General features: G+C 47.3%; 1 protein-coding gene across 1 annotated transcript in view; it reads right to left on the reverse strand.

The window, feature by feature from the left end:
* The window catches only part of A1BG (alpha-1-B glycoprotein), a 12,834-nt gene extending 5,712 nt beyond the window's left edge, over positions 1 to 7,122 (reverse strand). Inside the window, 1 exon segment of the mRNA XM_040634383.1 lies at positions 6,840 to 7,122. Coding sequence (XP_040490317.1) covers positions 6,840 to 7,122 — 283 coding nt within the window.
* Positions 7,123 to 11,954: the final 4,832 nt, after the last annotated feature.

Genomic DNA, 11,954 nt, shown 5'->3' on the forward strand with positions numbered 1-11,954 from the left:
TGAAAAAATAAATAAAATCTTTAAAAAAAAAAAAAAAAGGATTCTCTCTCTCCCTCTCCCTCTCCCTCTGCTCCTCCCCCATATGTTCGCTCTTTCTAAAGTAAATAAATCAAAAGGAAGGGAGGGAGGGAGGGAGGGGGGGAGGAAGGAAGGAAGGAAGGAAGGAAGGAAGGAAGGAAGGAAGGAATAAAATAAATATGAGGGAGCCAGGAAGATGGAAGACATTGATAGAGGAAAGGGAGGCAGGGACAGGAGGAGACAGGGGCATTAAACAAGAAGAAGATACGTTAAAGGAAATGTGCTGAGCTTTTCCCAAGCACTTTCTGGGGATTCAGTCATTTATATATTTCTCACAACCTTCTGGGATCAGTGCAAACATCGTCCTCATTTTACAGATGAAGAAACAGGATCGGAGATGTCAGATGACTTGCCAAAGGCCACCTAGCTGTTCAGAGACACCCCCCCCCCCACCCCCCCCCCCCCCCCAGCCTCGCCCTGCCCCAACTCACCTCCCCAGGCCGGTGCAGAGACAACTTGCAGGACACCTTCCTGGCCAGAGCCTCACTCTCTGGGTCTGCCACAGGACTTTGCAGCAGGGACAGCAGCATGTCTGTCTCGACTGTGATGTCTGCTCCACGAAGGAGAGAGACAGAAAAAGAAGCAACAGGCTGGCCACCAGTCCCTTCTCCATTTTAGATACCCTAACATTCCCCATGCCCCCCACCCCAAATCCATTCCTGGACTCACATACAGCCATACATATGCTCCGGCCCGGCTCATGGGCCCACATGTAGCAGGTCCCTAGCCCTCTGAGGGTCAGTCCTTTTCCATAAATGAAGGGGCAGGACTAGGTGGGTGATCTCTGAGTGCTCACAGTTACAGATGTGCGCTTCCACAGTCGCTAAAGGGGTGGGTGCCCTCAAGGTCCATCCATGCCCGTGATCTCACCGTCTGGGAACATTTTACAAATGAGGATGCTGTGGCCCTGGATGGACCAGCCTAAGCAGAGAACTCAGAAGCAGGAGAGCGAGGCCCAGACCCTTCTGGTGTGGGTTTTCTACCTGACCTCCCACAGGGGAGCAGAGAGCAGCCGCAGCCCTCAGCTGCCCTCTGCTGCCCGCTCCCCCACTGCCCTCCTCCAGCACTATGATGCAGACCGTGCCCCAGCGCCTCGCAGAGCCCTCAGGAGTGGCCTGGGCTGCAGCCACCTCCTCTCCTGCGCTCTCCAACCTCTGCCCTGCCCCCCATGCACTCCAGCCCTGCCCCCCATGAGCTCCAGCCCCGCCCAGCTCCCCAGTCCCTTGGGCAGGTCGGGCCAGACAAGAACCTGAAAAGCAGGGCCTCTTCTTAGGGTCCTGATCCCAACAGCGTCTCATCACAAACTATAACAAATAACATTAGCAAGTGAAATGACTTAAAATACAAGAAATACAATTTTAAAATAAAAATTAAATTAAATTAATGTAATAAATACTAACTGATCAAGGAAATTTTCCACTTTTAATGTTTGTGGGCCCTGCTCCAGGGCTCCCAGGGAAGCTACACTTTAACATTTACTAACGTCAAAATGACCGCACAAAACCTTAAAGCATGGGCTCTGTTTCTGCCCTGAGCACACATTGTATGTCTGCTTCATTAAAACAACAACAAAACAAAAAGGAGCATTCCAAACGTAAAGATAAGAGAAACAAAAAATCCTCCCTGGGCCCCATAAGATTAAATTCATACAGACTTGCTCATACTAAAACAGTAAGATAAAGTCTGAAACTTGCTGGAATGTCCTTCATTAGGATGATTTGTAACTCATTTTTTTAAAAGATTGTATTTTTTTATTTATTTAAGAGAACACCTGGGAATCATCTAGAACTCAGCACACCGTACGAGCCTGGGCCTCTGTGTCGCTCCGGCTCCTGAGCACCTCACAGGTGTGTCTGGTGATGTCCTGCTCTCTGGACCTCCTCAATTTGAGTTGACAATCTTGACTTGTATTTGAAGTGTTAAAGGTTACCGTTAATGTCCTCTAGGTGGGAACAACCTGGGAGCGGGGAAGTTGATGGGTTGATTGTTTTAATTTGGCATTATGCTAATGGATGTTATTAATATAGAAGGCTTGAGTAAATTTTCTGGTTAGAAATATGGGAGACTGAATAACTCAGCTCCAAAGAGAAAGGACACTTGCCCCTTCGAGTTAAATGGTGCTTTCAGGTGAATGAAAGCCTAGCAGAAGTGTCTGAGGATATTCCCCAGACATGTAGCTGTCCCACTGGAATGTCCCATCTCGTAAGGCAATTAATGATTGGCTCATCCAGGGTGCACAGTAAGGATTGATCACGCGGTGCTCCAAGCCCCTCCATGGTCCTAGACCTTACAAGGAGAAACGGAGGCACAGAGAGCCTATCACGGCCGTGCGGAAGTAACACTGACAAGCAGCTCCCTCTCGATCCACCACTCTTAATATCCTTAGATCTTATTGAAACCTTATTCTAAAAATAAAACCAAAACTAAAAGGAATGGCAAACTGTGCTTCAAAAGCCAGAAAAACACCCAGAAAGCCAACAACCACCCAGGAAACTCAGGCAGACTCTCTGTACATACATTCAGAGCCTCTACTTGCAAGTGCTCACCGCAGTGGGAAAAGGTAAGGATAACCTGAGTCTCAGGTGGCCCCAATGGGGTTCTTTTGACATGTCTCAATTCGTTTTTGTGTGTGCACAATTACAGAAAGCCAACTGTAAGACTAACCAGAAATTAGGAAGCCATTTGGTTACGTCAGTGAAGTCCTCAACTTTTGGGGAAGAACCAAAAATCCCAGAGGTGCTCTGGGCTTCATTTGGTTTGTTCGTTGCTAGAGCGTTTGGTATCTTTGCACACAACGGGCCATGTACTAACTGGAAATGGAAGATAACTGATAAATGGATCCATAAATTATAATGCTATCTTACCATCGGATTTGTTTTCATAAAAGGGGTATATTTGGAAATTGCGCCTTTAATGTCCTCTGCACAGATAATTGTGAAACAAAGGCTAAATTTTGTTTGCACCTTGTTTGTGTACATGTATCTGTGTGTGTTATAAATGGGAAGTATTTTCTCTATGGTATGGTATGGATGGTATTGCTGAATCAAATTTGTAGAGGAGCTCTATTTCATTGGTTTAAAGGCGAGTGCTTATAAAAATTGGGCATTCTAAAACTCAGAAGGATAAAAAGTAACCCAAATGTTTTTCAAGTTCCCATGATCTGGGATAAAATTTCCTACATTCAGACTTTTACGTTACTCCATAATAAAGATGCATCATAGGAAGGGACTGGATTGAAAGAGGTACAGATGAACAAAAATTTAAGACACCTGACCCCCTTCCCAATGGTCAGAATAATGAGGAAAAGGAGGAGGAAGACAGGCAGACACTAGAAATCCTCAATCCACACCCCCTCCTCCAAGAATAAGCACCAGGACAAATCCCCAACCCACTGCCTGCTCTTCTTCCAGAGGGCTACAAAGCACCCAGAGGAAAAGACAGGAGACAGAGAATTTTTTTTAAGATTTTTATTTTTATTTTTAAGTAATCTGTATACCCAATGTGGGGCTTGAACTCACAACCCTGAGATCAAGAGTTGCATGGGATTCCTGAGTGGCTCAGTCAGTTAAGTGTCTGCCTTCAGCTCAGGTCATGATCCTGGGGTCCTGGGATCGAGCCCCACATCGGGCTCCCGGCTCAGTGGGGAGCCTGCTTCTCCCTCTCCCTCTGCCCCTCCCCCCATTCCTGGTCTCTCTCTCTCTCTCTCTCTCAAATAAATAAATAGAATCCTTAAAACTGGGTACTTACAACATCCAACCTTGTGAGCTGAGGAAGCCCTGTGGACACAGCCAGGCTGCGGTCCTGACTGAGAGGCCTGGGCCGAGTGTCCTCCACTCAAGTGAGACTTCCAACTGATATCCCTGTAAGGCCATATTTATAGGGCAGAGAAGAGGGTTTGAAATTAAACATCATTTGCCTGCGTGCAGTTTGGAGTGAACTGCATTTCCGTGGTATCATGTTTCTGTATTTTCAAGGAGCCTGGGCTCTGTGTGTCTGCCTTCCCTCCCAGATTCCATTCTGGGGGGCCAGGCCTGCCTGGAGCAGGAGGAAGCGTGAGACAAGATTTGTAGCTCTTGGCACCCAAACCAGAAGGGCCAGTTCTGACCTGGAGGTCAGATAATATACTTCAAGCAACCAGGCTCCCAGGGTTATTCACACAGCACGAGTCTCACAAACAACATTCCTTAGCCGGCCTGTGTGTATGCAGGGCCACGTGGTTGGTTATGTGGGACAGATCACAGAAACATCCATAAATACAGAACATGTATGTGACATCTACGTTTGCTCAATACACACGCTCCATCTTTCCTCATAAATAATCATACATTTCCTTACTCTTTTGTCAAGATGTATGTGAAGGATTCTTTGGATTTTTCCGTTCTCTTTGTTCAAGTCTATTCCAAGTTTGCATTGGTTCCTTCAAACTGTACTTATTGGAATTCTTTTACCATCCATGTATCTGTGTTATAAATGTTTTTCCAAGTGCAAAACCAGATGATCTAAGCCAGGCACACGTACTGTGTTTGCTCATCAATTGGACTTTAATAGAGAACATATATCACTTTTAAGCTTCCCACCATTTACGTACCATAAGTTCCCCCCAAATGATGCCAGCAGGCCATGTCCAGGGACCCAGAGGTGGTCCCACAGGACCAGATAAGAAGGTCCTTGGCTTCATGTAGGTTGGAAATCAAATGTGAGCCAGCAAGAAGTGAGAGCAGAATTTATTGAAGATATAGAGATAGCAGTTAGAGACGGAGTGTCTGGGAGACTCAGAAAGGGAAAGAGTATGAGTCTCCTCGTTGTTTGGGGTCTGGGGGCTTTTACTGAGGATGAAGATCTAGGGTATGTGTCCCCCAGGCATCCAGGAACTGACTAGAATAAAGATGAAGGCCCAGGTGTTATTCCTTGGAGTCAGGGGGTCTTGGCGTGGAGACGTCTAGCCCCGTTGGCCTGGATACACATATGATGGCTTCATCCCGTCATTCTCACCTGGTCCTTCCTTAGGTATTATCTATTCTAGAGAAATCATTAACTACTTGTCCCCTACAAGGAAGACATACCCTATTTGCATTCTGAGGTGTGTGTAAAGTGAGGGTGCAGGTCCTAGCAAGAATAGAAGCAGGAAAAGGGGCAAAAAGTAGGTTTTCATGGGGTTCTTCAGTTTCCCTATCTCACAACGAGGAACTGTTGGTAAAAACGAATGAAAGTGAATGAATGAATGAATGAATCAATGAATGAATGAATGAATATATACGTATATTCATTCATTTTCATTTGATATAGATAGATGATTGATAGATAGATGATAGATAGATAGATAGATAGATAGATAGATAGATAGATATAGATATCTAGCAACTAGGGATTTGATGTTTCATGGACCCAAGGCAGACAAGTCAGTCACACCCTGGTTTCAAGGGACATACAAACGTAAGGTTGATCACCAATACTTTCTAAGGAAAAAATTATTGCTCAAAAGGAGGAAATGATAAAGGAAATTTTCAACATTTAACATTTGTGGGCCCTGCTCCAGGGCTCCCAGGGAAGCTACACTTTAATATTTTACCAAGATCAAGATGACTCCACATAACCTCAAAGCATGGGCTCTGTCTCTGCCCCAAGCACATGTGTGTGCTTGTTGTATGTCTACTTGTTAAAATAGCAAACAAGCAAACAAGAAACAAAAAAGGAACGTTCTAAGCATAAAGATAAGAAAAACAGAAAAACTCTGGTTCCCGTAAGATTGAAGTCATACGACCTTCACATACTAAAAAGATAAAGTCTATAACTTTCTGGAATATCCTTCATCATGATGATTTGTAACTCTTTAAAAACATATATAACCATGGGGAGCCTGGGTGGCTTAGTCAGTCGTTAAGCATCTGCCTTTGGCTCGGGGCGTGATCCCAGGGTCCTGGGATCGAGCCCCGCATCGGGCTCCCTGCTCAGTGGGAAGCCTGCTTCTTCCTCTCCCACTCCCCCTGCTTGTGTTCCCTCTCCTGCTGGCTGTCTCTCTGTCAGATAAATAAAATCTTTAAAAATAAAGAATAAAATAAAAAAAAACATATATAACCATATACCAAATGTCCCTTCCCCAGAGCATTCTCCTCTTTGTGCAGACTGCATCATGGGCAACTATCCTCACTTGGGCTCAAATAAAACTCGTTTCCTTTCACTTTAAAATGTTTTAAAAGGTTTGTTCATTTTGTGTCGACATAACAAATAAATGCAAATAAATAAAATGAAAAATAAAATAAATAGGATAGGCTAAATGAATATTAATATTTATAAATAATTAGTTAATAAAACAATAAGTGAAAAATAAAATAAAAATAAATAATACAAAGTGTGAGGCACCTGTAACTGTCTTGTTCTTAGTGCTCCGCTGCTTGGACTTGGCAGCAGATGGGGTAACTATCACTCCTGGGTTGGATGTGAAGGAGATGAGGCCAGGCGGGGGCCTGTCCTCCCACTGACTTCCTGTCTGCATGTCTGTCATCTCTAAACACCTGAAGACTGCAGGACCCTTTTCCCTGTGGGGATGCTGAGCTCTGCCCTGCAGGGCCCAGGCCCACCTGGAAGCCCAGCATGGCCCCTCCCCATCATAGCCCACCCCAGGTACGAGGGCCCAGGTGGAATCTGCCTGGGTCTGGATATTCTAGAGTTGACATTATTTGGTCCTCCTGGAGGTGCATCCTGGCTCTTACGAGGAGCTATTAGCTGGTTCTCCATCACTGATTAATTCCACACTGTGTGACCCACCCTGGATTTGTTGATCTCAGGGGGCAGCACGCCCAGAAACTGCTCCAGCACCAGGAGCCCCAGCATCTGCTCTTTGGGGCATGCCTCCGGCCACAGCCACTGGCGGCACAGCTCTCGGAGTCCGGCCAGGGCCTCATGGGGCCCCTCTTCCTCCTCATAGCAGAACCCCCAGAAGCGCTGGCTAGGGGTCTCAGAGCTGGGCTCACCCACCACTGCGGATGGTGTGCTCTGAAGGACCCCAGGGGCCAGAGCTGATGCCTTGCTCCTGTGGGCAGCCATCATTCCCCTTCCCAGGCAGGGCAGCCACATGTGACAGGGCACTTCCTCTGGACCTGGAGACACAAAGGTGAGCCTGTGAGCACAGCCAGGCCATGAAGGCCCCTCCTGAGGGCCCTCTGGGAATAAGTGGGGTCTGCGGGCCTGGGTGCTTGTGTCTATCAGTGAGTCAGGAAGCAAGTGTCCCCACCTGTGTGTCGATGTGCTTGAGAGATACACGGAGGTGCCCAGTCTGTGGTCTTCTGTACCATCCCCTCCCCCATCCCTGCTTTTCTCAGGGGCCTCCACCCCGGCTTCTTCAACTTCTTGGCTCATTCATCCCCCACATAGAACGCCCAAGTCTGCAAACTGGACAGCCAGATTTGGCTAGCAGACAGATCTTGCTTGACTACCCCCTTCCAACATGCTTTTTTAAAAATTTAAATGAGCTTCCAATGTTCAAAAGTAATCAGATGCTGGTGGGAATGTAAAACGGTGTGGCCTATGTGGAAAACACGCTGGCAGTCCCTTAAATGGTTAACAGGGTTCCTCCTTAAATGATTAAACGGAGTTCCCATGTGACCCAGCAATAAATGAAAATGTGTCCAGGCAGCTTTTTTGCACACACATGTGCCACGGTAAGGCAGCAGTAAGGCAGCGATTCGAAGAATGACGCACCGACCAGTTAGCTGTGAAGAAAACCAGGGAGCAGGGGACCAACCGCTCCACGGAATGCAATCGTCTGGAGCAGCTAGAGCCTCACATTTTTATTGGCAATAAACAAAGACAATCAAGGGTAATCAAAGGAAGACTTAAAGCCTACAGTACATCAAGGTTGAGCAAACAAAGCAAAGCATATTCTTATCTATGTTGGTACCGACCCTGTGGGTTATCAGNAGGAAAAATCAGGTATCTGGGTGGGCGGCTTTCTGCCCCAGCTAGCTTAGGGTTCCCAGCTGCTCATACTGCGAAGTCTGTGCCATATCCCCCGGGGCTCGCAAACTGGTTTTTCTACTATATCTTTAGCATAAGCTCTCGGCAGGTGGCCACTGCACAAATGAAAACAAAGAGCTATACGACCTCCCTTGGGGTATCCTTTTTCCATTTTTTCCCTCCTTAATCTTGTATTTTCAAATTTTTCAAAAATGGAGATCTGTGCCGGTACTGGCCGTGAGGAAACTGTTGCTAAGAAGAATTTGAGCTTTTCCCCATTTCTTTTTCTCTCTTCCTCTTTCTTTCCCCTGGTCAAAGTTTTAAACATATCAAGGAGTTGAGAAGCGCAAAAAAAAAAAAAAAAAAAAAAAAAAAACTCCCCATGCAAAATTTTAAAAATAAAATGAAACCATATCCATGCAGAAGTTTGCACATGAATGTCATACAAGTATTACTATAATATATAATACATATATGTATACATACATATGTATAATATATAATTACTATAATAGCCAAAAAGTGATAATAGGCCAATGTCCATCAACTGATGAATGGATAAACAAAGTGTGGTGGATACCTACAATCAAACACTATTCTGCCATAAAAAGGAATGAAACACAGATACAGCCTATAAGATACATAAACCTTGAAAACACTATGCTAAATGAAAGAATCAAGACACAAAAGACTTCACATTATATGATTCTATTTATCTCAAATGTCCAGGAGAGGCAAATCTGTAAGAAACATAAAGTAGATTAATGGCTGCCAGGAGCTGGGGAAGAAGGAATGGGGAGTTTGATGAATGGGTATGGAGTTTCTTTTAGGGTGATGAAAATGTTCTGGAATTAGACTGGTGATGGTTGCACAAAATGTGAATATATGAAAAAAACAGCGACTGTACACATTAAAAGGGTTAATAAAAAAAAGTCAATGGCTAATTTTAAAAGGTTACTTATTATATGATTACATGTATATAACATTGTTGAAATGACAAAATTGTAGAAATAGAAAACAGAAAACCAAAGGTTGAGGAGGAGGTGGAGGCAGGAGGGAAGCAGGTGTGGCTAAAAGGGCAAGAGGAGGCATCAGAGGCGGTGGAAATATTCAGGATCTTGATCCATTTGAATAGATGGTTATCATACTACAGTTTTGCAAAATGCTACCACTGGACAAAACTGGGTAAAGGGTACATGGGACCTATTTGTATTATTTCTTACAGATGTGAATTTATACTTCTCTCAACAGTTTTTTTGTTTTGTTTTGTTTTTTTTACAAGTCATCAGAATTCAATAAAAACCTTTGTTTCTTCAAAGACCAGAAGACCTGCCTTCAGGATTCCCATGTTTCTAAGGATGGAGCCTGGCAGGGGTATCCCTCCAGCCAAGACCTATGCTTCGGAGCTGCCCAGTCCTCTGTCCCCTCTAGCTGGGCCTCCCTGCCTGGGAGTCGGCCCATCTTGGGATAGTATCCAAATCCCTGAGGGTCGTTCCCGATTGCCTTCACTGCTCCAGCCTCCCCACCGTCTTCACACCGACCTTGTGTGCCCATTTTCTGCCTGAAAGCCTCGTCCTCCACGTTTTCCCCTAGAATGCCTACTCACCATGGTTTGTGGTCACCCGCTCTCCGCCCCAGTCAGGCCCCATCTCCCACGCCAACAACTGGCTCTCATCTCTTTGTGTCTCTCCCCAGCCCCCAAGGCCTGGGCTCTCCCCTATTGGGGGCTGGATGAAAAAAAATACTGAGTGTTAGAAGGGGAGGGACACTGCTCAGGAGATGCCCAATGGGGGTTTTGGTCTCAGGAAGCGCTGGGCTTGGAGCACACCTGGCAAGTGAGAGCGGAGGCTGGATGCTCGCGCGGGGAAGGCACGTGCAAAGGATTGGAAGCGCGAACCGGCCTGGCGAGCCCTGAAGCAGCGCGGTGAGGAAATCCGCGTGAACGAAGAATGAACGGAGGAAGGAATGGTGGCGCATCCCAGGGAACGGATGGATGGATGGATGGATGGATGGATGGATGGATGGATGGATGGATGGATGGGCAAACGAATCGGAGCAGATGACCGTGCAGCTCAGGGCGCCGAGCGCGGAACCAGAAAGCGGGGGGATGAATGAACACGTGAAGGAATGAACGAGCAGGAGGAAGGGATGCTACAGAAGTAAATGACCGAGGAGGCTCACGGAACCGAAGAGCGGGCAGTGAAACACAGGGTGCGGGCGGACGAGCCACGGGCGACTCGGGGCAGCGGCGCGCGCCCACCGACTCTCGCTTCCGCCCCGACCCTGGTCGGCAGAGCCACTTCCGGGGCCCTCTGGGCGGCGCGAAGGCCTCGCTCTCGGTGGTCCGAGAGAGCGCCCGGCCCCGCCCTGCCCTACCTGCGCGGCGCTGCGGTGGGGGGAGCCGCGGGCCCGGGTCGGAGCAGCTGGTCTCGCTCAGCGCCCTCGGCACGCCCGGGCGTCCACGTGGTGCGGCCGGGCTAGGACAGCGCCCCGGTCAGCACCCAGCTCAAGCCGCGGGAACTGGGTGGGGGTGAGGGCAGGGTGTCCATGGAGGTGCTCCCCTGGCGCGACCTTGCGCCTCGCGGTGCTCCCCACTGAGCCTGCGCAGCTGCGTAGTTGGTCCCCAGCCGCAGGCCCGCGTCCTTCGTGTTCTATAGGGATGGTCCTGCTGCCCCCGACCCCTGCAGTGTCCTCCGTTGCCGTGGGTACGCGCCGCCCTTTTCCTTAGCCCCTCCCTGCCTCATTCACACGCCCAGACGCTCAGGGTCGCCAGGGTCTCAGACACAGGAATCTGGGGAAAGAACTGTTCTGCACACTCCTCACCCCTGTCCATTCTCTGGCCAGCAGGTCCTCTTTACAACCCCATGGACCTTGTCCAGTAGGGCCTGGCAGGGAGGCGGTGCGCATCTCACGTACCTACGCACTGGCCCGGCGGCCCTTCCTTGGGGGACAAGGCGTCCAAGCTGGAATCACTGTTGGCTGTATGGAAGTTTCTCGGCTGCCCCCACTCTGAATCCAGGTGGTTTGGACAAGTGCGGATGCGTGACTCAGGTATATCAGCGTTCCATTCCCCTTGGCCCTCACGACTGACTCACGATCAATACGGGAGGAACTTCGACCTATGGGTTTCACCGGGCAGGTAGTTCTTTCCGAACTATTAGCGCTCCTATTTTCTATGGAACTTTGAACCTTGATTAGCTGTCAGTTAGTACAGCTGCAGCCTTCTTGTCCCCATGAAGGGAGAACTTGTCAGACAATGGAGACCACATGAGAAGCAGAATGAAGGACAGTGTATGAGTTTCCTGTAACAAATTACAGGAATTTGTTTCTTGTAACAAATTACCACAAACTTATGGCTTAAAACAATGGAAGTGTATTCATTCACAGTTCTGGTGCCAGAAGTCTGAAATCAGTATCACTGAACTGAAATCAAAGTGTCAGCAGGGCTGATGTCCTTCTGGAGGTCCTAGGGGAGAATCCAGATCTTTGCCTTTTTCAGCATCTGTAACTGCATTCTTTGTATTCCTTGCTTATGGTCCCTCTTCCATCTTCAAAAAACTGGTTGTATCTTACTGATAAAATATTCGACACATGTTCATTTCATATTTGCACAAGAGTCACGATTTCAGTTTTTTTAAAAAAAAGTTTAAAAAAAACTTTTAAAAAAAGATGTATCTGGGGCATCTGGGTAGCTCAGTCGTTAAGTGTCTTGATCTCTGGTTTCTACTCAGGTCTTGATCTCAGGGTCCTGGGATCAAACCCCACATCAGGCTGTTTCCTCAGCATGGAGTCTGTTTGAGTTTCTTTGTCCCCCTCCCTCTGCTCCTCCCCCCTATGCTTTCTCTCTCTCTCAAATAAATAAATTTTAAACAGACAAACAAAAAGATGTATCCTTTAGCAGCAGGTAACTATAACTGCAGTAA

The sequence above is a fragment of the Ursus maritimus genome, unplaced genomic scaffold, assembly GCF_017311325.1.
Source record: "Ursus maritimus isolate PB19 unplaced genomic scaffold, ASM1731132v1 scaffold_19, whole genome shotgun sequence".
Lineage (NCBI taxonomy): Eukaryota > Metazoa > Chordata > Mammalia > Carnivora > Ursidae > Ursus > Ursus maritimus.